This window comes from Pipistrellus kuhlii, unplaced genomic scaffold (assembly GCF_014108245.1).
Source record: "Pipistrellus kuhlii isolate mPipKuh1 unplaced genomic scaffold, mPipKuh1.p scaffold_m20_p_17, whole genome shotgun sequence".
In the NCBI taxonomy this organism is placed as follows: Eukaryota; Metazoa; Chordata; class Mammalia; order Chiroptera; family Vespertilionidae; genus Pipistrellus; species Pipistrellus kuhlii.
In genome coordinates, this window is record NW_023425482.1 from 2,089,710 (window position 1) to 2,116,959 (window position 27,250).

Here is a 27,250-nt window from a genome sequence, read left to right on the forward strand (position 1 = left end):
CAGGTACCCCGACTCAGTCACTCCTCACAGACTGTGAGCTGGGCCCCACGACCACCCTGTCTTCACAGAGGAGAAAACTGAGGCTCAGACAGCTCAGTGATTTCCCCAAGGTCACCAGCTGGTCAGCGGTGGAACTGAAACTTGAATTCAGGTCATCAAGCATAGCACATGATTGAGAGCAAACAATCAGCCCCCTCAGTCCTGCCCCCACTCAGACACCTGCGCTCACCCTCCCACACCCCAGGCCGGGCTCCCACACACCTTGACAAACTCCTCAGTGCCCTTCTGGCGGAAGGTCCACTCGGTGAAGGTCTCAGCGGTGGTCTCGCTGCGACGCTTGCACGAGATGCACAGAATTTTGAAGGTGTCCCCGTACACAGCCTCCGTCTCCGAGTCTACCTCCACGCAGCCCGCCCAGGCTGAGGACACTGTGGGGACAGCAGGGACACCTAGCACCCTGCGCCATACTCGGCTCGCAGGTTGTTGGCCTGCAGGCCCCTCGGAAGCCATGTTTCCCCTCAGTAACGAAGACGAGTGGACAGAGCCGGGCACAGCCTGGCTCGGCCAGGTTCTGTGTGCTCTTGGCAAGTCACCCATCTGCTCAGCCTGTTTTCCTCTGTGCGTGGTGAGGGAAGCAATCATCTCTGCTTTTGGAGTTTGCAGAGAGATTCCATAAGTTAGGTAACTCCCCAAGGTGGGGGGCTGGCACACAGCAGGGGGCCGGCACACCGGAGGCCCCCAATCAATAGGGCTGTTACTGTGCTCAGCAATTCGCAGTATGTGCTACCCAAGTGCCCCTTCTTCAGAAGGCCACTTGTCTGAGGTACTGCAGCATCTAAGTGGTGGGTCTGAAATCCCAGCTGTGTTAGAAGTTCAAGGTGGCAGTCATTTCCACCATTATTGCTCTTTAAAACCAGCTCCAGAGAAGGTTGGGAAAGCCTCAAAGGGAGAGGTAGGCCCTAGAAGTAGGGAACACCCACACTCCATTCCTACTCCCCGTGCCACAAGTTCCTATGTCATCCCCTCCTTCCCCCAGACCCCGCTCCCAACTTCTCCTGCCTCTGTGCTCAGGCTCCCACCTCCTATCGGCTTCTCCAAACTCACCAAGCTCTTTCCTGCCTCAGGGCCTTTGCACTTCCATGGGATTCCAGACCTTTCGGTCCCTCCTCCACATTCTTACCTGCTGCCTCCTTCCTGGGGGGGGGGGGGGGGGGGAGAGGGTCCTCCCCCTCCCCCCAAGGTCACTAATGCTGTGCCTCCAGCTCCAGCTCTGGGTCTTTTTGACTCTTCCTCTATTATTCTTGTCCCCTTACTCCGCCGTCCCTTTCCACCTTCCTGAATAACTCTTTCTCTGACCCCCCTCTTTTTCTCTCCTGGGGGTTTTCCTGAAGAACTTTGTGTTCTCTTTCCGGGCTCAGACACGCTGTCCCGCGCTCTCTCCACCTTTCCCTTGTAAGCTCCATTCCTCCCCGTGTCTACCCTGTCTCCATCTCCATCTCTTTTAACTCGTTCCCTCTGCAGCTCAGATGAACTGTCCTCAATCACTTTCTCTGGCGAACTCTGCCTCTCTCGCTTGTCTGCCCGTTTACCTCCATCTCCCCAGTCTCCCAGTGGAGCGCTCCAGAGCACGCCGGTCCTTCGGCGTCCTTCGCCCCCTCCCTCTCCTGTCACCATCTCTGAGCCTCTCCATCTCTCCGTCTGTCTCCGGGCGCCGCCTCCTCCCCACCCCCAGCCTCCCCTGCGGTGTGGGTGTCACATTGCAGCTTGCGGGGCTCCGGCAGCAGCTGACTCCGCGTTTCCTCGCCCCCAGCCGGGCGCCCGGAGCCGCGAAGCCGGGCCCGCGGGACCCCGCCGCCTCTGGCCCACCCGCAACTCCACCCGGCCCCGCGCCCCGTGCCCCGCGCCCAGCGCACAACTTCTGCGGGACTCGGCCGGGCGGGGGAGGGGCGGGGCGGCCCCGCGCCCCCTCCGCGGTCCGGAGCCCGAGCCGCCGCCGCCGCCGTGCCCGCTGTGCCCTCGCCGCGCCCCCCGCTCACTTACTCAGCGCCGCGCCGACCACGAGAGCCAGCAGCGTCCCCATGGCCGCGCTCGCCCCTCCCGGGCGCCGGTATTAATAGCGGGCGAGAGGCGGCGGGCCCGGCGGCCGACAGAATGTCCCCGGAGCGCGCGGGCGCAGCAGCTGCGGCTCTGGAACCAGCGAGATGGGGGAGGGGGGGCGCGGCCCCCCCCGCTCCGGTTACCGCCGGGGGCCCGGCCCCCGGGCCCGGCGTCCGGGCATCCCCGCCGCGCGGCGGCTGCTGCTGGTCAGGCTGCTGCGCTGGCGCGCACAGCCCGGCGCGTCCGGATGCCCGGACCCAGGCCCCTTGGCTCGGGCGCTGGGGTGCGGGCCGCTCTCCTGCGCACTGCAGCCGCGGCGGCCCGCGAGGGAGGGGGGAGAGGGAGGGGGCGGGATGAATCACCGCGGGGGGGGGGGGGGGGGAGGGCGCGGCTGCCAAGCCTTTGCCGCAGCGGCCCGGAGGCGCCCGCTCCACCAGCCTCTCCTCTCCGGATGGCTCAGGATCACGGCTTCTGGGCAAGGGCGCATGGTCTGGGTGTCTGGCCCCTCCAGAGGCTAGGAACCCCCCCCAGAATCACAAGGGGACTGAGAAGGCAGTTTTTGGGCAGGGCTTAAGAATTGAAATTTCAGAGATCATCCTCATGGGATCAAGAGGGTTTTGCTGGACCACCAAGTGATCCCTGGCAGCAGGCCAGGGCATGCAGACCCCTCCCAAACAGGACACTCTGGATCCAAACCAGAGGACGCCCTGGGGGGGAGGGGGGGTTGGGGTGCTATCTTTCTGGACGATGCCTCCTCCTTTGTCTCTGACATCATCTTCTATTCCTCGCTCCCACTGCTAAGCTGGCTGCCCAGGTCCCTGCTGTTTCCAACACACCAAGCTCATTCCACCTCAGGGCCCTTGCCCTTGCCCTCCCGCCTGCCTGGACCACTCTTCGCCCAAGTATCCAAAAGGCTCACACAGCTCCTCCTACAGCTCTTGGCTTCAATGTCACCTTCGTCAGGTTCTGTCCATTCCAGAGAAACTGCCTCCCCGGCTTTACTTGACCTCCTTTACTTGTTACATTTTCCTCCACAGCAGTTGTCACCAGACATTGTACTAGTCCTCATATAGTTTCTGCTCACCGTTTGTCCCTCCAATCCTGGAATATACACCCCCAGGTTGAGGACACTGTCCTGTGCTCCTGTGTCTCCAGACCTGAACTGTGCCAGGCACATTGTAGGTGCCTGATAAATATTTGTTGTGAATAAATGCCAATGCCAGAGTCCTTGTGATATGCTAAATAAACTTCTAACTCCTAACATGTGCAGCAAGTTCTATTATTAGCCCCATTTCACAAAGAGGAAACTGAGGCTGACCACTCCCTCACCTAGAGTTGTGCCCCTGGCCTCAGGTAGATCTGGAATCCTGCCCAGTGATGGCAAGTGGCCTGTCTTGTCAGTGGGTTCTGCCAAATGGAGAACATAGGCTGTCAGACTCTGGTGGGGGTGAGACTTCTGATGGGGGGAGGGGGGTCACTAGCCCCCAGTTCAGGTCCTGGCCACCAGTTCAGGGGTAGTGGAGGGAAGAGTTCCAGAAACTCCCTGGCCTAGTCCTGCTGAACAAGAGGAACCAGGGCGTGGGGCAGGCCTGTGGCAGAGGGACAGGAAGCCAGGGACATCGGACACTCCTGTGGTCTGGACCTCTGTGCCAGCACTTACTTCCTGGGTTGTGAAATTCCCCTACAGAAAATAACCTTGCTTTCCCTCTGGCAGGGGTGGTAGGCAGAGGCACAATGAGGACATGGGCACCTACTGACAGATGTTCCCTGAGCACCAGCTATGGGCTTGGTGCTGCTCTATGCATCTTTCCTAACATTAATTAATATAATGTTTCCTACAAGGTGGGTATTGCCATTGTGCCCACTTTACAGGTATGGGAAACTGAGGCTCAGAGTAGGTAACTTGCCATGACCACATAGCCAGAGGATAGAAGAGGCTGGCTCTGCTCTTCCCTGCCTGTGGTCCATCCTGCCTCTGTCCCATTCCTCCGGTCCTCTGCCCCACACCATCAATTACAAAAGTTCTTGCAGCCTCACTGGGACACATTGAAGGTCCTGTGTTTCCCTTAGTCTGGGGTGAGAGTCACTGACAGTGCCTCGCTGTCTCCCTCCAGCCCCCTCACTGAGCGCCAGGCTGAGTAAGCCCATTTCCTCATCAGTAAGACGGGTTCAGACAGCCTCATCTGGATGGGCCGTAGTGGGGTCCTGAAGAAGTCAGGGCCTTGCATCTAAATGTGCAGCCACCAGGGGCCTCAGGCAGGTAACTATCTGTCTCCATCTCACAGAGCCAGTGCCAGGCACTGGGATGGGTGGGCAGGAGGTTCCTGGTGCTCACACAGTGTTAAATGAATATCAGACCATGTACAGGTACTCACTTTTTCCCCCTGCAGCTTTTCTGCAATGAGTAACATTAGTGAGTCCCCACCCTATCATGAGTGGCCACATTTATTAACTCCTCACAAAGCAGTTCTCAAAGTGGGATCCCCAGACAAACATCACCTGGGAACTTGCCGACAGCACAGGCTGTTGGCCCACCTGGACCTGCTGAATCACACTTTGCCGAGCGGTCTGGCAATCTGCCCTCCAGGAGATTCTGAGGTAGTTTAAGTTCAAGAACAACTCACTTTGCAGCCTCACTGGGACACATTGAGGCTATTCTTACGCCCAGTGAACAGAAGACAAAACTAAACCTGACTGACCAGCTCCAGGTTACACGCCTGCTTAAGATTCAGAGGTGGGATCTGAACCCAGGCCACCAGACATTAGAGTCTGTCCTAGGAGCCCCCACACTGGACCCTGATGAGGCGGAGCTTGTGTGCGACGCTAGGGAATTCCAGGTCAAGTGGGAACTATCGCCCCAGGTAATGGACAGATCCCCTTCCCTGGCGCCTGGGACGAGTGCAACAGGAGGCTCCCGCCCATTCCCTAGGCACAGCCACAGCCATTTCCAACCCTTTATTGGGACTGTCAGCCCAAATAAATATAATACATTAAACCCAGAGCTGAGGGAATCGGGCACCCCAGGAGGTGCCCCCACAACTCCAGCAGGGAAAATAAGTTAGCAGGGGCCTGCCGAAGGCCGGGCCAGCTCCCTGGCTGGGCAGGCAATGGCAGCTGGACTCGCACACGCTGGTCTAAAGTGCATCTTGGTTCTGTGGTCCCCATGTCTGCGTGGCCCCAAGCTGGGCCACTGGGATGGCGGGGCAGGAGGTTCCTGGTGCTCACACCGTGCCAGCAGTGGTCACCGAGGTTCTGTGTCCATCTGTCCGTCTGGGGGAATGGCTGTGTGGCCTGGCGTCCTCAGGAGAAGCTGTCGTCGGGCTGTGGCTGGGAGTCGAAGGGAGGGTCTGACACAGTGATGCCTTGATGCAGCTTCTCCAGCGAGAACTTCATCTGGGGGGAGAGGTGAATGCTGAGAGGGCTGGTATCACTTCCCACTCTGCAGCTGAGGAACTGAAGGTCCAGAGAGGCCAAATCCCCTTGCCAGGGTCACCGTGTCACACAAGCTGAGCCATCTGTACCCAGTTTAACTTCTTACAGGCAGCAGACGAAAGGGGCCCAGATGGCCTGGGCTCACGCCCAGCCGCTGCTACTTCCTGAACAGCCTTGGGCAAGCCCCTTCCCCGTCCCAGGTGCCTCAGCCAAGGATGGGTCATACATACCTGCTGCACCAGGTTATTTCAGGTTCCTGATGAGTGACCACCTAGGACCTGGCACACATGTCATTCTTATTCCCGGCTATGCAACCTTGGGCAAGTTCAATCGCTCCATGCCTCAGCATCCCTATCTATCACATGGGGGCTAAGAGCGCCTCCCTCAGAGGCTGGCCATGACAAGCAAAGCAGTTGGTCATTCTGACGCTTAGAGCAGCCCAGCTTGATGAGTGTCTGCTGCTGGCATACATTTGAAAAGTCAACTCTGAGCCCATAGCAATGTGAGAGCACAAGAACAAGCACTTAGCTGAGGATGGAGAGGCTCTGCCCTCCCTCTCTGAGCTTCAAACCCTTTTCCCTGTCCTATGGCCTTTCCCAGAGGGAGCGTACCTGTTTAAGCATAATTCCAGGGTGCAATGAGGCCCCTAGATAAGCCTCAGCATTATGGCCCATGGTGACCAGACACGATGTTCACTGTTACCCACCAACTTACACTCAGATACCCTTGGGTGCCCAGCCAATGCCAGCTGATCCCCAACTTCCCACACTCACTCCCCACAATGGGCACTTACCCTAGGTGCCTGGAATTTGTGCTAAGCCACCACTTTATTGAGCACCTACTGTGTGCCTAGCACTGGGGTTGCACTACTAACAGCAAACACAAAATGTTCGCTATGAACTGGGCACTATTTCAATTTGAACTCATTACATCTTCATAACAGTCTTTGAGGCAACGTCAATTACTACCCCATTTACAGAGGAAGCCACGGCCCCAAGTCACACACTGGAATTTAAACATGGCCTTCTGAATAGATGCTGCCCCTGAACTATAGGGGGCAACCCCTTCTAGAGGTGAGGCCCCAGTATGCTTTGGAGAACTTTTCTCCCACCCTTATGTGCCCCCTTAGTCACTTCAAGTGGGGGAGGGACTCAGGGACCAAGCCTGGCTGCCCCTGGCTGCTGTGCTGCTTCTGGGGCGGGCACATGACCAGGGTGGGCACAGCCAGTGAGAATGAGCACTTTCCTTTGTTAGCTTAGAGCTGCAGGCACCGCCTGGTCATGCTGGGGGAGAGGATGCCCCAAACCAAGCCGAACCTGGGGGGCGAGGCAGTCAAAAAAGGTAGCAGAGACCAATTATTACTGCCGTTTAGTGGCGGGGCCCAGGATGAGAGCCAGACATTCTATTTTTCCATTCTGCTGTTTTGGGCAACTCTAGAAGCTGGGGGCTATGAGCGGTCTCCTCGTTTTACGGAGGAGGAAACGAAGGCCCAAAGGCACCTGCCGCTTCGTGGGTGTGAGTGCAGGGTCCCCCAGCCCGGGCGCACCTCGTCCAGGAGCTCCACCGAGGCCCGCAGGATCTGCCGCCACTTGTGCACCTCGACGCTGTGGAACTGCTTCTGCAGAGCCAGCACCTCCGCCCACTCCGCCGCCGTCTGGGGGAACTTGCTGTGGGGGGTACAGGACCTGAGTGGGGTCTTGGCCTCCCCCCACCTGCCACACTCCCAACCCCCTCGGGACACCCACTCACTCCTTGGCCAGGGCCAGACTGTGCCAGGACTCGAAGGTGTGGGCTGTCCTCTCCAGGGACCAGAGGCGGTAGAAGAGGAGGATGTTGAGGGCGATGAGGACGACGAGGCTGGGAGCAGGGGACAGAGGTCAGGAGCTGGGCACAACTTGAAAGGACACCACAGCTCCCCCTTTCAGAGGAGGAAGTTAAGGCTCAGAGACGGGGAGACATATCGAGGGTCACACATTACAAAGCAGCCAAGTCAGGGTTCTCATCCTGTCTGACACCCACACCCTTAACTGTCCACCGAATCACCTCCCTGGGAGAGGCCTAGAGCCAGGGGTGAGAGGGGAGGGGAGGGGCAGACCCTACCTCACACAGATCCTGAGGAGGCAGTGAGGGGAGACAAAGAGATGAGAATTGCCCAGCTCATCCTACCCTCCCCCACCCTCCTCACCCCAGTCCCAGCAGAGCATGCCAAACAGCCTCTCACTAGATTGCGGCTGGGAACCTGAGGCTGGCCCAGACAGGCGAGTGCGTGGCTCATCTGACGCTCACCCCAAGCGTACCTGTCCATGGGATCGCACCTCCATTTCCTCAGTGTCCTGCCCCCCACATCTCCAGACCTTTGCATGCGGGTCTCCCTGCCTAACCCTCTGGGGCCTCAGCTCAGGAGTCTTCTGCCCCAGGAAGCCTTCTCTAACCGCCCTCTGATCCCGCTGGGAGGAAGCCTCCATTGGCCCCCCAGGCTCTCCCATCCCAGCCCTGTCCCTCTGCCTGTGTTTCCGCCATCCCTGTGGTCTGGTGCCAGGACTGTCTCCCCCCAGAGCTGTTGGTAACTACTGTGCCCCCAGCACTACCAGCTCAGGGTTAGGCACAGAAAACATGAATACTATGTGCAAGTATAACTGCTTCTTTTGCATCTCTCCTGGCTCACCTAATTTCACCTCATTTGGTTCCTGCTCCTCCAGAAAGCCCTCCCTGCCCCCCAGGTGAGGTCAGGTCCCTCTAACCTCCCAGAGTCCCGGGCGCCCCTCTCCCAGCAGGAAGACTTCTCTGCGATGAACAGAGCAGCACGCTGTGCACGGAGCTCCGCCAGGCACATCCCAGACAGCACTCCTTCAATCCTTGCTGAGGTTTGCACACACTCCCACTCAAGCTGAGGCCCAGTGAGGCCCTGGTCACACAGACAAGATGCAGATCCAGGCTGTCCGAGCCAAAGCCCAGCCTCCTACTCACACAACACTGATGAGCACCAGGGCACTGGGGATGCCTGTCCCGGGGCCCTGGTCCACGGATGGTTCTGAGAAGCGGGAGCTGAGGGAGCCTGTGGGAGCAACTCCAAGTCAGATTCACTAGCCCACCCCAAGGGCCCACTCCTCAGCCTGCCCTGCCCAGGCCTGAGGGACACACCCGAGGTGTGCATGCCAGCCCGGGTGCAAGGGTCTGGGTCTGGGTGCTGAGGCCCATCACCGTGACCCCTCCAGCTCAGGGGCCGCTTCCGCCTCCGCAGGCCTGACAGCAACCCCCGGGCGTCCTTCCCGCCTTCGTCCAGGGATAGCTTCTCGGTCTTGGCAAGCTCTCGCTCTGCGGACACAAGAGCACTCTGCAGGTCTGAGCCTGACCGGCCCCCACCCCTCCATCCCCGTCCTGTCCGGCTCTGTGCCATACCCAGGTGGTGGAAATAATCCTCAATGCCACTCCACGAGTTCTTCTCAATAAGAGACTTCACGAGGCTCCAGGGCTGCTTCCGGTAGCGGATCTCAGAGGACACTCTGGGGGTGGAGGAATGAGGTCAGGGGTCAGGGTCTTACTCTAGCCTTGCTGCCCCATTTCTGGGGGTGTTTTCCCGCTCATTCAGAGAGGCCATGTACACCCATAGACAAATCAAACACCCTGCCCCCGCCCACTCATGGCTTCCCTCTGGTCCCCGCTCACCAGAAGTGCTGGCCAGGCAGGTCATAAACCCTTCTGTCCATACCCACTACCTTGGCAAGTCTCCCTCCTGTAAGTGCTGCCTCAGCATTGCCCACCCAAACTGAGGTTTAATACCCTCTTCAGCCCTGAACCCCTTCCATCTTGCTGCTGCATGCACCTCTATATGGGGGGTCTAAGTTAGCTTAACACGTCCCCACCGAGCACCTACTTCTCCCCATTTCCCCATCCTGGTCAATGGCAGCGCCATCCTTCTAGAAGCTCTGGATGTCCCTGGCCTCTTAGGACAGCAACCAACGTTCTGCTGCTGACTTTGGCTGGGAGAGTGGGGTGTAAGGCAGCTGCTCACCGGAGACGGGCCTTGTTCCGGGCAAGGCCCAGGATGCAGTAGCGGTGGGCAGTGTAAAAGTAGTCCTGGTAAGGGATGCCCTGCGTCAGCACCTCCGAGTCTACCACACACCCGCCCGCCTGCGGGCCGCGCCGGAACAGGGTCTGCAGGGACAAGGGAAGGAGTTAGGGCTGCCCCACCTGCAACCCAACCCAGCTGGCCACATGTCCGGCTCACCTGTGTCTCTACCACCGAGGCGCTTTTGGGACCCAACGGGTTGCTGATGGGAATGGTGTAGGTCAGCACTCGGCGTTGATGGCACTTGCTGTCCCCACTCCAGGGGCTCAAGGTCACGTCTGGGGTAGGGAAGAGCAGAATGAGGACACTACTCTCCAGCCCTTTGTCCATAGGCTGTAGGCTTGCCCCCAAACCTGCTTTTTCTCCCCGTCCCCAGCTTAGTGCCTACCCCACCTTCCTTGAGACATTTAAAACCTTGTATGTTGATGATGGCTGGAACCTTTCCTCTCCCTACACTTCTCACCTCTCCTGTGGCCATCTCATCCACTCCTGCAGCCTCAGCTTCCCTCTCTGTCCCAGTCCTGGCTTCTCCCCTGAGCTTCAGACCTAAGATCCTGTGACATCCTGAACACCTTCCCCTGAAAGTTCCCTGGACCCCTCTCTCCCCCTGGACCCCACATTGGCTTCAGCATCTCTTCAAGCCTGCCCGTCCTCTGGAGCCCTCTCTCAGGGGAGGTACAGCTGTGTTCCAGCTCTCCCCAGAGCCCTGGGCCTGGACACTCCCGCCCCATCTGACTCCTCAACTCCTCTGCTGGTCTCATGGTCAACCCTTGCACTTTACCTGCTGCTGTGGCTCCCCTCGCCACACCAGGCCACAGGGGCCCAGCCTCAAGGCGTGTCTCGCAGTGCCTGCCTCTAGCCTCAGGGCCTCTGCAGGCACACTGAGGGCCTCCTGGGTCCCTCTCCCCCGCCTCCTCCTCTTTCCCTGGAAAAGTTTCTCCTTCAGGCCTTAGTTTCAATTTCACATCCTTCCAGCAGCCTTTCCTGATACTTCTCAGATCTCAGCTACCCCTCTGACACTCACCCTTATCTCTGTGAGAATCCATTTCCTCTCATTCTTACTAGATTCTGGGTACATCTGTCCTGGTCTCTACACAGAATGGGCACTAAATGTGCCCATTTAGATCATATTTACAAAATCTGTACTATTGGTTACTGTTCTAGGCATTTTTTTAGTATTAACTTACTTAACTCTCCTGAGGCCCTAATAAGACAGGAACCATTATCATACCTCTATCATGCATAGGAGGAAACTGAGGCAAGTCAGGCTGGAACCCTGCTAGTAAGAGGCAGCCCACTCTGGTCTCATGGATGCTGTTTTTAACCCCCGCACCCTGCCACACCCAGGCCTGTCTCCCCGGGCTCGTCCTCCCCACCCCTCCCTGTGTCGGGGGCCTCAGCTCCTGACCTGTGAACTTGCACTGCTCCAGGAAGCCCTGCAGGAAGGGCGAGTCTGAGAAGAGCATCTGCTGGAGCCGCTCTGCACCCACGTGGAAGACGGAATTGATGAGGAGACGGCCAGAGAGGTCAGGAAGCAGGGCAGCCAGGTCTGCTGGGCCACACACAAGGGCAGCGAATGAGGCCCCCCCTGCTCCTCCTTCCTCAGAGTGGTTCCTAGAATTCCCTGTGGTGACCACTCCCCCCTCCTGGCCTTGTGGAGAGGGTGGGCAGGCCTATCCTCCTAGACCGCAGTGGACCCTGTGACACAGAACACTACTCGGCCCCCTCGGCCCCAGGCGTGGCTGTAGGGTGGCGTGTTCCCCAGGCCCAGACAGTCAGAGCCACCAGGATTGGTTCAAGGTGAAGCAATCACGTAGTCACAGCCAACTGCGTTTCCAGCATCACAGGCTCACTGGCCTGTGGCATTTGACCAGTGATGGCTCAGGGATGTGTGTGATCCCAGGCCACCAGTGACTGGTTCAGAGGGGTGTGTGCAACCAGAGCAAACAGCCACAGTGACTGCTTCAGAGGGAGTGTGTGACCCCAGGCAGCCACAGTGATTAGCTCAGGAGCTGGCTCGCTCTCCTCTCAGAGCCAACCCTAAGCTGTTAGCAGAGCCTCTGGGGAAGCATCTTTTCCTTCTGCCTGGCTTCTCTGGAGCAGGGCAGGGGCTCCCTCTGCTCCCACAAGAGGAGAAGCTGCCTGAAAATGAAGTTGGTACAGAGAAATGGAAATGATGATGATGATGAGAAAAATAGGTAATACTAACTGGCCCAAGAACTTTACTTGTATTACCTTATTTAATTCTTTTAATAACAATCCTATGAAGTGAATATTATTGGTACTTTTCAGATGGGGGAAATGAGGCTCACAAAGGTTAAATAATTTGCCCAGGTTACATAGCTAGGAACCACTGTGGCCAGAATTTGAACCCTACCAATCTGCTTTAGCGTCTGTGCTCCTATCCACCCTGCCCTACTGCCTTTAGAGCAGAGCTAAAGACACCAGGTGTCTAACAACACCATTTGAATGCCTTACCTGCCCACTCCCTGGATTTCTTAGTCCAGTGAGCTAGCAAATCCTTGTTTATACCAGTCTGAGTAAGGCTATCACATGCGACTGAAAGAAATGATTCAGACCACCTGCCTCACCTTCCTCTCCGGTAGATGAGGAGGAGTTACTCGTGTCTGTCAACAGCTCCTCACTGGGCAGCAGTTTCAAGGGGCCCAAGGAAGTGGGCCCATCAGGTGGGGTGGGCTCTCCGTTCAGGGGTTCAGCCACTGGAAACACTGGCTGGCTGGAAGAGGCGTCTGTCTGTTTGTCTGTCTGCTCCTCTTTGTCCTCCTCAGCCTGCAGAGAATGGCTTAATCCAGCCTTGTCCCACCTCCATCCCAGCCTGAGGGCCTCCTGTGTGCCCACATCGACCATTAGAATTGAAGACTGTAAGAAAACCAGGAATTGGTTTTCTTACAGAAAACCAATTCAGAGCTACAAGAGGCCCTAGGGCCACCGAGGTGAGGGCTGAGAGCCCCTTCCAGGCTTATCTTGGATGCCTGGGCCATAAGCTTCCTTATACCTGTCCTATCCTTGTCTGTATTCTTACACCTGTCTGTCCTGTCCATGCCTTGCCTATATCCTAACTCATCCATCCATTCTTCTCTTGCTTCTGCTGTCTCTCACTCTTTCCATCTGTCTGTCTCTCCTTTGCCTGACCCTAGTTTCCTTGCCCACTCCCAAGCCCCATCCTATCCTTCCATCTACCCCCTCTCTTATCCCTCCATCCACTTCCCCATCTCTCTGACCATGCCCTCCTTTTCCCCTAACCTGTCCCTCTCCCCAACACCACCTCTAGCCTTCGCCTGTCTCTTCCCCTCAGCACCCTCCTCTCTCTCTCACCCTCCTGCTCACCCCATGGTCTGCATCACTGCTGGCTCGGGAAAGGTTGGGGGTGATGTGGCCACGGCGCAAACCCACGGGGCTTGGCTCCTGGCTGTGGTCGGCTGCCCCGGAGGGGGTGATGTCACTTAGGGCAATCACATCTCCTACTTCCTTGGGGCTCCTGCAATGAAAGGGAAGGGGGTGAGGTCACCGTGTCCTTGAGTCCAGAAGCTCTGCACACAGCCCCTCCTGTCTCCCCCAAACCCGGAACCAGTTGTCAACCTTTGACTCACCCCAGACCATTCAGCTGCAAGGGGCAGACATAGTCCTCGTCCTCGCTGGTGAGGCCCAGCTCTGAGCCGTAGCACTGATGCACCAGGTGCCAGAGCTCGCGGGGACTCAGCGTCTGGGCAGGCAGGACGTAAGGGGGCTAGCCTCCACCTCACCAGGCCAGAGCCCTTCCCACCCATCCCACAGCCTCATCAGTCCCCCCAGTGCCCACATGGGGCAGCATGGTCTCCCAATAAATCTCAGCCCCTCGGCAGCCCCGGGGAGGAGTCAGCATGCCCAGGACTTTCCCCTCAGGTTTTCACAATACTCACACACTAAGGCCAATGGTCCCAGTTTACAGAGGAGAATACAAGGCCCGGGGGAGAAGTCATGCACACGAGGTCAGGAATTCAAACCCAGCCAGCCTCTGGAACCTCTGCCCAACCCCCCATGCTGTCTGCCCCCACCCATTTCTCCAGCGTCCTCAGGGGTCCGGCCAGAAGGGGTAAATGACAATGACAAACAGTACTAACAGTGATACTGATAGCAGCAAGGAGCAGACACTCACTGAGCTGTTACCCTATGCCAGGCATTCCAGTGCCTTCAGATGAGTTAACTTACTGAGTCTTTAAAACAATTCTGTGAAGTTGGTGCATTTATCATCGTTTTAAGACAATGCCACTGAAGCACAGAGGTGCCCAAGTGGCAGTGCTGAGATGTGAACCCAGGGCTGGTCTAGCATCCTGAGCTAACCACGTAACAACCCTGCCCCATAAGAGCTGACACTGCCAAGCACTTACTCTGCGCCCAGCTCTGGCTGCTGTGAAGGAGGGACAGCATCCCTTTCACCAATGGGGGGTTCAGTGACTTATCCAGGTCCCTCAGCTCCTCAGTGATGGGGCTGGAACTCCAACCCTGACAATCTGGAACCATCCTCTGCCCTCCCCTTCTTACAGACTTTGACATTGTGCTGTCCTGTTTGGGCCCCTGCCCCAGCTCTCTTGCCGCTAGTGGCTGGGCCTGCCCCCGAGAGGACCAGTGTGAGTGCGGAACTGCTGGAGGAGCGGGTCTGGGCCTTCGAGGGGCTACAGGCCAGCAGCAGCAGACCATGAGCCATGCCAACCTGACATCTAGCCACCCTCCCTCCCTGTCAGCAGAACTCTGATTTGTTTGGGGTGAAAATCTTCTCCAGCCAATTCATCTTTCCTTTGCCACAAACCCAACTTCCTTTGCAACCGAAGGCAGTCATGTGACCCAGTTCTAGCTAAACAAATAGAAAGAGAAATCTGCTAAAGGAGGCTTTTCCTCCCTATAAAGGAAATTCCACTTTCTATTCACCCCCTTTCTCCTTCATGTTTGGGACACTTATATGAGGGCATGATGCCCGCAGCTGTAGCAGCCACCTTGTAACCATGGGCAACAAGCATGTGAACAAAACATTAATATGCAAAGGATGAGAGTCTGGAAAAATGGACAGGAGATTGGGATCTTGACAACATAGGGAAGCCTTCAAACCCACCCTGGACCACCTGCCTCCAGACCTGTTGCTACATGAGCATCAGTGTGATGCAATGGATGAGTGGACTTCAGAACCTGAATGCCACATAGAAGCTCATGTGACCAGGGGCAAGTCTATCCCTCCATGCCCCACAGGTGAGGTAAATATAACCCATACTGCCTCGTAGGGTAGTTATGAAGGTTAAATGAGTTAATTCATGTAATGCTCAGATCAGTGCCTTGCACTTTAGTAGCACCAGAAGTGTTAGCTATTATTACCTTATGAAATAATTCAGTATCTGCTTCTTAAGCCATTGTTTGGTTGGCATTTCAGTCTCTTGCAGCCAAATGCATCCTAGGTAAACCTATGCAACTACAGCGGACATTCTAGGAGAGCCGGCTCAGCTAGCACTCAGTGGGTCATCAGATTGTAGTAAGTAAAAATCTAAAATCCCTAACCTTTGGGGAAAGATATGATTCAAAATTAAAATTTGGGATTTAAGAATGATAGTACATTGCCAATGATAATAACTACTATACTTAATATCCGTGAGGTGTATAGTAAGTCAGAGGTTCTCAAAGTGTGGCCCAAAGATTTCTGGGGGTCCCCTGGACCCTTTCAGGGGGTCCATGAGGTCAAAATTATTTCACAAGTATAATAAATATTACTAATAGTATAAGATGTTACTGATCTTTTCATTTTTATTTTCACATGAGTATACAAGGGACTTTTCCAGAGGCTGTAACAGGCCATCCTGTCATTTTTCTAGTGGCTAATGCAAGTGGAGCTTGTGTATTCTTGTGTTTAAAAATGTCCCAGTTTCACCCTAACTGGTTTGGCTCAGTGGCTAGTGTGTCAGCCTGTGAACTCAAGGGTCCCAGGGTCGATTCCAGTCAAAAGCATGTATCTTGGTTGCGGGCATATACCCAGTGGTTAGTGTGCAGGAGGCAGCTGGTCGATGTTTCTCTCTCATCGATGTTTCTAACTCTCTATCCCTCTCCCTTCCTCTCTGTAAAAAAATCAATAAAATATATATTTTTAAAATAAATAATAATAAAAATGTCCCAGTTTCAATTTCTAATATAGTAAATATCACTAGGTATTACACAAATGTTCTTGGAGTCTACAATTATTTTAACAAGTATAAAGGGTTCTGAAATTATAAAGTTTGAGAATCAATGGTATATTCTATATTGGATACTATAACTTTATGTTGATCACATCTAAGCTTTACTCCAGTCATGCACATTAATAACTTTTTGTCCTGAAACACATGAACAGTGAGATTTAGACCTATGCTAGGCAATAGGCATGCTTGACCATTTACGTTTAAATTAATTGAAATTAAAGTGCAGATCCTCACCAGCTGCTTTTCAAGAGTTCACAGACTCTTGGCCAGAGGCCACTCTATTGGACAGCACAGACAGAGACCACTTCCATCCTAGCAGGAAGTTCGATTATGCAGTGCTGACACACAAGATAATCAACATATTATTAGTCCAGATCAGATTGTGATGCCACATATATAAAATTGTTATGGTGAATAAGGGGTCATGGATACATATTTCTAGTGGGCAGGGTCTGGTGCTCGAGCCCATGGTGACCCCTCATGGTGCCTATGGAGGAAGCTGCCGATCCGTGGACCAGATACTCATAGAGAAGAACTGAGTGGTCCTGCAGTTTTGCACCCCTGGCTCTGTGGTCCCCTGGCCCACCCGTAAGCACCCCCACCCCCCACCCTGGCCTCATCCAGGCCCACCTTTTCAAGCAGTGCATTCTGCCAGAGGCGGAAAATGAGCAGGAAGCAGCGGTCCCGGGCCCCGAATGAGGTGAAGAAATGCTGCAGGAGAGAGATGGGGTGTGGGAAAGTCACCAAAGGATGGAGGGAAGCTCCATCCCCATCCAGCTCTGTTCCTGATCTCCATCCTGATGTACATCCACCCACCATTCCTTCCTTCATGCCACAGAATGTGTATCCTGTGCCCAACTCGGCAATGGACGCTGGAGTCACTATGATGAGGAGATGGACCCTGAGCCGGACCCCGCCCCCGCCCCCAGAGCTCAGTCCAGGGCAGGAGGCAGGCACATCTCCAGATGGGATCAGTCCAGAGTGACTGGGCTGTGAGGGGGAGGAGCCCGTGGTACTTTCCCAGCCTCCTTTGCCCAGTGGGGTGGTCAGGTGATTCTTTTTTGGCCAATAAAACACAAAGGGAATTCTGCTGTGAAGTGGGGTGCGTGCGTGCGTGTGTGTGTGTGTGTGTGTGTGTGTGTGTGTGTGTGTTTCCCAGCCACATTTCTTTTTCCTTTCCTGTCTGGGCCGTGGGTGTGAGGCAGCCATCTTGGGACCTTGAGGCAAGATTGTGAGGACAGAATGGAGTGTCAGGGAAGGCTTCCAAGGAGAGGGGGACATCTGAGTTGTAGATACGAGGGGGGAAGAATTTTACTGTTAATCCAGTCTCAGCAGCTGTGTGTGCGGGGGGGAAAGGAGAGACTGCAGGGACTAAGGAAGTACGAGCTGATGCAGAGATCCAGTTCAGAGATGATGGGAGCCTTAGCCAGGGCAGGGGCAGGAAGAATAAAGAGAAAGCCACAGACTGAGCACAGATCAGGGAGCAAAAAATACAGGGCTTTGGTGGTGGCAGAAGGGAGGAGCCGGCTAAGATCAGTGACCACAGGGCCTTACCAACAGGTCCTCTCACTCACCTTCTCGCTCTCTGTGCAGATCTGGATGGCATTGGGGATCAGCTTGGCTGTCTTTTCCTTCTTCAGACAAGTGACTTCCTTCAACTGGATGGAAATCTAGAGGGACAGGTGGGTCAGAAGGGGCCAGAGCCCTCCCTGCCCTGAGGCCACTTCCCATCCCTGCGTTGGCTTACTGTGGTCTCCCAGCGGAAGATGTTGCTGTAGAAACAGATCCAGTTCTCGGAAAGATAGAGGCGGCCCTGGAGGAGGATCTCACGCTGCAAGGCACAGGAGTAATCTGAGGCGGCCAGGGAGAGATGGGCGGACAGACACCCGAGTCACACGGCTGGCCTGGCTAGCACCCAGGCAGGGAGGGTCAGAAGGGCAGAGCTGGGAGCTCAGGGTCAGGTCCAAGACTAGGTGGGCATCAGACTCACCTACAATGAGGCGTTCAGCTTCAGGGAGTTTGCTAAACAGTTTCCGGAAGTCCTCATTCCGCTGTTTGTACGTGGGGCTCAGCATCTGGAGAAAGTTTGAGAGGTGTGAATCCAGACGGGGTTCATACCCTTAATTCTACCCCACTATGCTCCCAGAAGCCCCTCAGTCTCCTCTGTCCCAGACAGGCTCTTTGAGGCTTCAAGTCTAGCTCATTCTGACTTCCACTGCCAGTAACATGAGAGTAACCATGATGAGAGCCCCCATCTACTGATTTCTACATAAGCCAGGCTCTATGTCACATACCCACCACCAACACTGACCCATACTGGCCTTCAGATAGGGACTGTTTCACAAGGAGAGAGGCCCAGAGAGGTTAAGCAACTCATTCAAGATCACACAGCACATAAGTAGCAACAGAGATATGACCCGAGGTCTACTGACTCCAACACTCACTTCCTGCTTACTATCCCCACCCACCCTCCTTCCCTCCTTTCCTTCCTCCCTCCCTCCCCTCCAGTAAGTCCCTCTGCCCAACACTTACACTGTACCAGCTCTGCATCTTCTGCAAGAGAAAAGAGTGGAATCAGAATGAGCCCCTAAATTCCCCAACTCCCACCCCTCTCCCCTCCCGGCCTGGGCCTGCACCAACCTTGCTATTGCGAATGAAGTTCCGGCTGCCCAGGCTCTGGGTGCTGGGTGTCCCAGGCACCCCACCCTTCTCTGAGGAGCTGTCTGAGCCCTTCTCCACCATGGCGCCTGGTTCTGCCTCAGGCGGGGGTCGGCTGGGGGGCAAGAGCTGCAGCCGCTTTCGGAGAGACGGGGAGCTGCTTGGCGTGCTCCGGCCAGAGTGCGGGGTGGTGCTGGGGAAGGGAAAGAAGGGGTTATGGAGTACAACAAGCCGGGGCATGGAGACCTGCCCACCAGTCCATTGATCCTCATCATCTATTCTACTCCACTTCCCAGCGGCATGGCCCAGAGCAGCCTCCCTAACTCTCGGTACCTCGGTTACTTCATCGTGACCCAAGGGTGAGAAATACATATTCTCATCTAGTTGTCTGGAGGATTAAACGAATCAATACACGCACAGTGCTTCTAATACAGCCTGGCACACAGCTGCTATTTTTTAAGTAACTTATTAGTCATCCGTACAGTACTGACTGAGCAGCCACTTTCCGCTCAGTTGTTTGAGCTAAAAACCTGAGCATTTTCTTTCTTGCTCCCCCTCATTTCTAATCTGTTAGCAAGTCCAGCCTCCAAAATCTATTTCCATTACCCGTATTTTCCGACGTATAAGACGACGTTTGAAACGAAAAAAAGCCTGCTCAGATTGGCCAGAGTCAGAGAGGCTGTCTATTAAAAAAAGAACTGGTGTTGCCTCGGAAGTGGGGGGTAGTCTTATACAGCGAATATAGGCCTAAACCTATGTTTTAGCTGTAAAATTAGGGGGTCATCTTATACGCCGGAAAATATGGCATTTCTGTTATATACCCCTCTTCCCTGCCTCCAGCGCCTGCTCTGCCTCCAGCACACCAGTAGTCCCTATAATCTACTCCCCCCCAGCTAGAGGGGGCCTATGAGTCAGGTCAGGACAGGACCCTTCTGGTTGAGTTCTCACAGGCTGCAGCTCAATTCAGCTGAAAGCAGTCCTTACCATGGCACCCAAGGTCTAGTATTGTCCCTGTCAGCCCCCATTCCAGCCTCTGCACTTCTATTCCCTGTGCCTGAATGTCCTTCCATAGGCCCAGCATACACAGCTGTCTTATTCCACTTAATGCTCTTCCCCTGGTGGCCCCCTGAAGTGACCCAGCCCCACCCACACTATCTGAACTCCTCCTAGTCACTTATTCAGTTTGTCCATCGTCTCCTCCAGCACCCAAAACTGAACCTGGCATCTAGTGAACTCTCAGTACACACTGGTGACTACATGAATAATCCCAACATGCCTAGAGCTGGGAGCAGCAGATACCACTAGAGCTGGGAGGACTGGACTGCTGCTGGGAGACAGCCCAGAACAAGAAGAATGCTCACAGGACAGAATAAACACAACCGGCCAAGGGTGGTGGGGTCAGCTGGGGAACTGTAAAGGGACTCGTCAGGACCCAATATCATGGCCAGCTCTCCATATGATGAATGTACTCTTCCCACAGCATGCTGTGCATTTGATACGATTAATCACACACGTACCCTTTTCACAGAGGAAGAAACTGAGGCCCAAAGCAGCAAACCACTTGTCCATTTAATTCAGAGCAGGATTCCAACATGGGGGACTCCATCTCTCTGGGAAGGAGGCAGGAGTTCCTCAACCACCCAGGGCTCCTCAAACTTCTGTCTCCAAGGTTGAGCACATGCTCTTTTCCTGTTCAGACTCTCCTTTCTCTTCTTGGCCTAGCAAATTCTTATGCATCCTTCAGGACTCTTGCTCCACACCTCCTCCCTCCTGGACACTGCCCTCATCGCTTCTACCCCAGCTCTAACCACTCTGCCATGCTTCTCTCATCCTAGCCCTGACCACTCCATGTGTAATGACAACTCCGTTTCCCCTACAGATCTGTAAGCTCCCTGTTGTCTTGGTTACGGCTCTGTCCCTGGGATTGCTCAAGACAGGGACCAGGGTAGGCAGTCATGTCCCCTATACTTGTGAAATGGATTTGTGGAAATAAATAAATGAATAAAATAGATGGTGCCTAAGCTACCACCACTCCTCTTAAGCTTTCAAAGCCACCTTCTCCCTAGGTCTCCCTGGTCCACCCCTCTCCCCCCATATGCAGTGAGAGGGAGCCTATGAACCACAGGCAGGTCGGGCCCTCCTCATAAGCCCTCCCCTGCTGCACCTCGCTCCAGCTAGAAGCCCAGGGCTGGTTGCTCTCATCACCTCTCCTCTCGCTCACTCTTCCCAGCTCCTGCCTTCACTCGTCCCTCAGACGCCCTTTCTCCGAGTCTGCAGGAGGCGAGGCTCAATGGACATGTCTCCTTCAGCTCAATGGACATGTCTCCAAGACACCTTCCTTCCCTCTATTTAAAACCCACTTCCTACCTCCCAACCCCCCTTCCTTTCCGCCTCTTCGTCTCCCCCATCCTGCCGGAACTTGGATTCAACCAGGTACTTGGCTTGCCCAATCCTCTGAGGGCTGAGGCCAAACCTGATCTGTTTGGCCACTCCCCGGGGTGCCCTTGGATAAGTGTCTAAAGCTTTCTGAACGATTTTTGTGTGCCTGTTTCTTCTTGCATAAAATGGGAATATAACAGAATCGACCTCACAGGGCTGTCTGCAGGACAGACAGACAGACAGCCCACCACATGGAAGCACTCAGATTTGATCATTAAGGACTGTTAGCCTGAAATGGAGCACATGGCCACTGCCACTGCCCCACTCGTGTTGAAGATGCTATGCTGACTGCGACAGGTATGGCAAGCCCAACTGACCCCAAATTGTGGTCATTCACTAACTACACACTGACCACCTGCCACACACCAGGCACTGTACACAGTGAACAAACGAGATATAAACCCTGCCTGCACGACTGGACATTCAGTTTGGGGAACAATCAATCAGGACACATGTAAACGAGGGTGATAACCTCACTGACACTGGTCACACCAACAGCACCAGCAACACCTGGAAACTGAGAAATGCAGATTCTGGGACCCACTACGGACCTACTGAATCAGAGATGGGATGGGGCCCAGGAGGCTGGTGCATGTTCAAGTTGGAGGACCACAGTGATAAGAGGGCTAAGTGGGTGGGTGGGGTGCAGGGCACACTTAGGCTGAGCCCGCAGGATAAAGAGAGATCCAGCAAAGAGACGGAGAAGACTGTTTAGGGAGCAGGAACAGTGAGCTCAGCAGGTCTTACGAGTGAGGTGGCCAGTGGGGTGGGGAAGGAGGACAGGAAGGCATAGGCCCACCCAGGGGTGCTGTGGGCTCTGGGCAGGAGTTTGAATTTCAACCTATGGGCACTTGTGAGCTATGGCTGGCTCTGAAGGAAAGGTGACCATTCCTCCCTACCTCATCCTCTCCCCTCCGGTATGAATGCAAACCCCTCCTCAACCTGCCAATCTCTCACACAAACAGGTCAGGGAGGGCGCCTGAGGACAGGTCTAACACAGACAGGCAGAACAGGGCAGGGCCTGTGCTCCCAGACGTTGCTGTTGCTCCTCAGCAGGAGGAACAGGAAGTGCTCAAGGGCAGACACAGCCCTGAGGCTGCCCAACCAGCAGCCTGCAGCAGACAGAAGGGAGGAGCCCCAAGTGGCTGGAGTACCGTTATGGGGGCGGGGACTAAGAAGAAAATGGGTTTTTGCCACAGAAGACACCTAACCTCCAGCTTCCTGGGGCGAAACAGGCCCAGAGCTCCAGGCAAACTGCAGTTCTCCACAGCTGCAAGAAGTCTTCCCCACACCCCACCCAGCAATAGCACCACAGGTATGTTACAGTCACACACAGAGCCCGAGTCCCAGCATAATTACGCACAGCATTAAAGTATGCTACAGCCACAAAGTCCCAGAAGCTACACACACATACACATGTGCACACACACACACACACACGGCTGCAGAGTTACAGAAAACCATAAAAAGTCCCAGATAAATCACATTCACACATATAGCCATGAGAACATCTCAGAGAAGAGTTGAAAGCAAACAACATTCCCAGTGAAAGTCATGCAGTGAAAGAGCAGTCACAGAGGGCCCAGCTAGCACATGCACAGCCTGGGGAAATTAAGTCACAGGGTCAGCTCGGCTCCCAGGGTGCTCACCACGTGGTGGGAAGACAAAGCAAAGGCAAGGGATGGAGGTGTCGGCTGCTGTTGCTGACAGAGAACCCTGCCCCTCGCACAGAAGCCAAGGACCCAGAATAACAGGGCCCCCGGGGTGTGGCTCCATCTCAACAACACAGAGGCCAGGTTTGATACAATGCCTGGGACATGCTTTACAAACTGTAACAGGAACAACGGCAGTTATGATTATTGTTCCAAAGAGTCAAGGGTACCCGCAAGGTCTGAGGAGGGAGGGCCCCAGGCCCACTAAGTCACAAGGGGTCTTTCTCTTGCTCTTCACACACACAAAGCCCCAAAGGGTCCCAGCTGCACACATGGCAGGCCAGGCATACACATAAAGCAATCACAAACGGACACACACAGGAGCTATCCCACAAAGATGGAATCTGAGGTACATTATAGGCACAACCCCAGAGTCTCAGTCATACATATGTGGCCATGCTTGGACACCCAGATAACTAACTTTGCACAGAGTGAATACGGTCAGAGGTAAATTATAGGCACATTCAGAGCATATGGTTGGTCATAGGAGTGAGCACAGAGTCTCAGACACATATACATATGGTCACACATTACAGTAACACACAGTCAACTTATAGTGACACTTGAAAGATGGAATCAGATGTAAATTACACACACACACACAGCCAGGGAGGGTCACAGCTGTCTGCACCGAGGAACCTAGACACGGGTACACATACTCTCAAGTCCAATCTGACAGCGGAGGTTTGAGGGGATGAGACACATCATACAACCACCGAAGGCAGTAGCCACACAACCTGGGGCCCAGACACACTAAGAGTCACAATCAGACACACGCAGGAAACTTACAGTAACACACGGAATTCGGGGTAAATCACACACACACACACGGCCAAAGGGGATCACAGCGGCCTACACACTAGGACACTGACACCCATACACAAGCTTCCCAAACACCTACGATTATTCGGAAACACCGGCCCAGCCAGTGCGCAGGACGCCGCGGGGCCAGGCACGCGGTCGACCCGCTACCTGGAACTCCCTACCCGCCCCCCTCCCCCAACCCGGACGAGACCCGACAGGACGGTGGGAGGAGGCTCAGCCCCGCCTCCGGCCCCGTCCAAAGGCCTGGGCGAGCGTCGCCCCCCTCGCCACCCCGGCCGGAGCGAGCCGGGCCGGGCCCCCCCGCAGGCCGCGCTCCCGCGGAATCAGCCGGCCCCGCAGCCACGGCCCCGCCAACCCGGCTCATCGCTCCGGCAGCCGGCAGCCGGGCTGGAGCGCCCGCCGCCGGCGCTCAGTCCGTGCGCACCGAGGACCACGAGCCCCTCCCCACCCAGGCCGCCCCGGCCAGGGCTGCGGACCTGGGCTCCGGCCGCGCCCCCGCCCGGCCCCCGCCCGGCCCCCGCCCGCCGGTCCTTACTCGAACATGGATGCGGGGCGGGCGCGCCCAGCCGCGGGGCAGGGCCGGGCAGGGCGGGCGGCTGAGCGGGCTGGGCCGAGCTGGGCGTCCCGGCAGCACAGCCGCCGCGCCTTCCGAGGCCGCCGCCCGCCGCCCGCACAAAAGGGCTCCGCAGCCGCAGCCGCCGCCGCCGCCGCCGCCGCGTCACGCACCCCCCTCTCCCCCCCCCACCGGCCTCGCGTCAAGGCGCCGCCCCCCGCCCGCGGGCCGGAGGGCGGGGCTGGCCCTGGCGGGGCGGGGCCTGGAGATCAGGCCGCAGGGGGTGGGGCCTGGGGGGGGATCGGGCCGCGGGGGCGGGGCCTGGGGATCAGGCCGCGGGGGCAGGGAGGGGGGCCGGGAGCGGAGGAGGAGGCGGAGAGCTGGGGGGCGGGAGACTCTGGGGGTTCGGTTCCGGCCGCGGAGGGGCGGCGGGCCGCCTGGGGCCGCAGGGCGAAGCAGAAACCGAGGGATTTGGGAGCGGGGATGGGGCACAGCAGGGGAGGAGGAGTGAGGCCGAGCAATGGCGGGGCGGCTGGGACGCCGGAGGTCCGAAGCCGGAGAGGAAGGAGACGGAGAGCAAGAACCTCCGGGGAGCAGGGACCGCGGCGGCTGACGTGGTTGGAACGGACGCCGCCATGGCAGCTGCCTGGGCACAGGCTGTGCTCCCTCCGTCCGGAAAGGGGTCCTCAGCCCCCCGGGCGCCCCGGGCCGGCCCCCCTCACTCCCCCGGGAGGAACCTGAGAGGAGGGCGGAGCTGCGGGTGGAGGGAGGAGGTGGGGAGCCGCGGAGTTGGGGCGGCGGGCCCTGGGGCTGCGGGAAGGTCGCCCTCCGGAAACCGCGGCGCCGGGCGTGGGGACCCTGTCCGTCCCGGCGGCTCAGCCGAGGTCAGACCCCAGCCTCCCCGGCGGGCCTGAGCCGTGACCTTAAGTGGCCGGCCCAGTCCCGGGGACCCCCTGCTCTGTGGGGAGAGCAGCAGCGCCTTTCACAGATGGGGGAGCCCGGCCTCAGAGGCGGAGTGGCGGCCAGGACGCCAGCCCGCGGCCGCGGTGGGCCCAGCCCCGCGCTGCGCCATGGCCCGCGCCTCCGCGGCCCTGCACTCCTGGGCGGACGAAATGGGGGTCCCCCCACAGCTCTGGCCAGAGACACCCCGCGGAGTCCTCCTCCCCACCCCTCTACAGCACAGGCTGTCCTTCCTCTTGAAACACTCCATTCCCATCCCTCTCCCAGCCTCCAACAGCCCAACTCCACATCTCCATTTTGGTGGATGGCGGCCTCCAAACTGCAGTCTTTCCTGACTCCTCTTTTTTTCACTCGCTCTCCAATCTCTCAGCAAACTGCGGGCTCCACCTACACAATCTACCCAGAATCTAAACTCCTCCCCTCCACCTCCCACTCTGGCCCAGCCTTCACGCCCTCCCTCAGGGAGATTGCAGCCTCTGCTCCTGTTCCACCCCACAGGCAGTCTGTGAACCCTGCCAGTCTCTGAGCTCTCCTGGGGCTCCATCTCATTCCAGCTAAAGGCAAAGCCCTCACCTGGATGCCCAAGACACCACTGTGACGTTACCTGTCTCCCCTGCTCACTCCGTGTAGCCCCAGCCTCCCTGCTGTTCCTCTAACTCAGCAGACAGGTTCGTGCACTCCCTCCCCCAAGCCTTTGCACTTGCAGTTTCCTGTGCTTGGAAGCTCTTCCGCCCAGTTCTCCCCTCTCACCCTCAGATCTCAGAGAGACACCCCCGCCCCCCATCGTCTCCCTCTGTCTCATTTCTCTCTTAGCCTGTTCCTTGTTTTGAAATACTTTAACATTTTTAATTAGGGACTGTTTATTTCAAACAAGAAAAAATTTAACAGTCATCTGTGTCCACACCACCCATATATAATCGGTGTGGACATTTTGCCATTTTTGCTTTAGACCCTTTCTTGTTTTTTAAAGAAATAAATGATTATAGTCACAGCCAAAGGCCCAGATCCCACCCTATTTCTCTGCCTCTGCCCTCAAGGTACATACTACCCTGGAGCTGTGCACTTTCCATCCTTCTTCCACACAGGGATGCACCTACCAGCAATGTAATATGTACTATTGTACATATTATAAAAAGATACACAATTAGGCTCCTACTGTATGATTTTACAACCTGTTTTCTCCGTCATCAGTTTCTGGGATTTGTCCACATTGGCACACAGAGCTCTACTTCATAAACTTTAATCTTATGAGTAGGAAGAAACCACTGTGCATATTTCTCTTCAGGGCCAGGGTAGCTCTTTCCTCTTTTCCCCTGTAGCCTTGAACCTCCCAGTTCCTGCCTCCTTGTGCCAGAACTAGTGTTCTTTTGCAAAAATTTTGTTTAAACTTTTTTTTTTTCCTGTGAGCTGCAGCAGGCAATACCTTTATGTTGGCTTCCCTACACACTTAGAAACATATGTAAATTCACAAAAGTTGTAAGGACCATACTTACTCACTATTGCCTCATATGCTGTGTTATTTCCAATTCTATCCTAATTCCATTGGGGCGGAGGGGAGTGCCAATTGCCATGCACAGCATCAGTTTCGTGGTCTTTGAATGGGTCATGATCCATAGTTTGAAATACACTGGGCGCTCAGCTAAGCCCAGATTTGCTTGTCCCAAGGTGTACTCCCAATTTCCTGTTTTTGTTTGTCCATCTACTTAACACCTTCCAGTCAGGCTAAGGCCGAATTCTAATGAGCAGGCAGACAGCCACAGCAAACCCCCTCTTGAGCATGAGTCCCCAGAAAGAGAAAAGCCCTTTCCTGCCCCCTCCCCCCCCCAGGTCTCACCTGTCCAGGGGTATACTCTCCAGGTCGGGGGTCCTTAGCAGCTGCAGGCGCTGGGGTGCCTGGGTGCAGTCGGGTGACTCCCCATCACTGGATGGTGTTATCTGAATGGAGGGCACCTCCAGGAGTCCCCAGGGCTCTGAGGCCAGGTCCTCAGCCCTGCCATCCTGTGGCTGCTGGCTCTGCCACTCGGCTGGGGGGCCAAGTGAGTCCTGGGCTCCACCCTGGATCAGCAGGGACGCCCCAGGGAGCAGGGGCAAGAGCTCAGCCATGGGAAGGGTGTTGTCTGCTTTGTTGGGGCCTTGGACGGCAGGTGTGGTCTCTGGGGGAGAAAAAGAGGTAAAGGGGACAAGTCCTGTCCAAGCTCTGCTCCTCCCTAAAAGGTGCAGAGCACTCTATGGGGACCACAGAGGTTTGGGTGGGATTCCCACCTCTGCCGGTATCCTCCCTTCATGACCT

At 56.0% G+C, this 27,250-nt stretch overlaps 2 protein-coding genes across 16 annotated transcripts in view; both read right to left on the bottom strand.

Annotated features, from left to right (window-relative positions):
• Nucleotides 1–2,426, bottom strand: part of SCN1B (sodium voltage-gated channel beta subunit 1) — an 11,693-nt gene extending 9,267 nt beyond the window's left edge. For 2 of the 3 annotated variants that reach the window (XM_045582556.1, XM_045582555.1), the window contains exons 1-2: nucleotides 573–657; nucleotides 262–428 (exon numbers count right to left, since the gene is read on the bottom strand). In XM_045582556.1, the coding sequence (XP_045438512.1) occupies nucleotides 262–428; nucleotides 573–642 (237 nt within the window). In that variant the 5' untranslated portion in view covers nucleotides 643–657. Of the gene's footprint in view, nucleotides 1–261; nucleotides 429–572; nucleotides 658–2,040 lie in introns of those variants that run through there. The other variant, XM_045582557.1, reaches the window with a different exon arrangement.
• A 2,611-nt stretch (nucleotides 2,427–5,037) lies between these two features.
• On the bottom strand, nucleotides 5,038–27,078 carry GRAMD1A (GRAM domain containing 1A). Of its 13 annotated transcripts, none has more exons than XM_036441163.2 (20): nucleotides 26,795–27,078; nucleotides 18,454–18,664; nucleotides 18,346–18,366; nucleotides 17,804–17,888; nucleotides 17,561–17,664; nucleotides 17,388–17,483; nucleotides 16,444–16,524; nucleotides 13,210–13,322; nucleotides 12,947–13,097; nucleotides 12,190–12,388; nucleotides 11,007–11,150; nucleotides 9,758–9,876; nucleotides 9,542–9,684; nucleotides 8,929–9,032; nucleotides 8,671–8,844; nucleotides 8,497–8,584; nucleotides 7,630–7,641; nucleotides 7,279–7,386; nucleotides 7,076–7,196; nucleotides 5,038–5,490 (listed from the first exon to the last, which is right to left on the bottom strand). In XM_036441163.2, exons 1-20 carry the CDS (start codon nucleotides 27,061–27,063, stop codon nucleotides 5,398–5,400), a joined length of 2,436 nt encoding a protein of 811 aa, XP_036297056.1. In that variant the 5' UTR covers nucleotides 27,064–27,078; the 3' UTR covers nucleotides 5,038–5,397. The 13 variants fall into 13 exon arrangements, with proteins under 13 accessions (XP_036297056.1, XP_045438515.1, XP_036297053.1 ...); XM_045582559.1 differs by having other exon boundaries at nucleotides 7,076–7,214; XM_036441160.2 differs by having other exon boundaries at nucleotides 11,007–11,147; nucleotides 12,190–12,478.
• Nucleotides 27,079–27,250: the final 172 nt, after the last annotated feature.

Bases quoted from the DNA above. Each gene is read 5' to 3' on its own strand.
- GRAMD1A (XM_045582558.1), bottom strand. From the start codon at position 27,063: ATGGCTGAGCTCTTGCCCCTGCTCCCTGGGGCGTCCCTGCTGATCCAG. The intron at 9,685-9,757 runs GTGAGCCGGACA...TTGTCCCTGCAG, and splicing joins CCTCGGTGGTAGAGACACAG to ACCCTGTTCCGGCGCGGCCC. The intron at 8,585-8,670 runs GTGTGTCCCTCA...TTGCTCCCACAG, and splicing joins GGCTGGCATGCACACCTCGG to GCTCCCTCAGCTCCCGCTTC.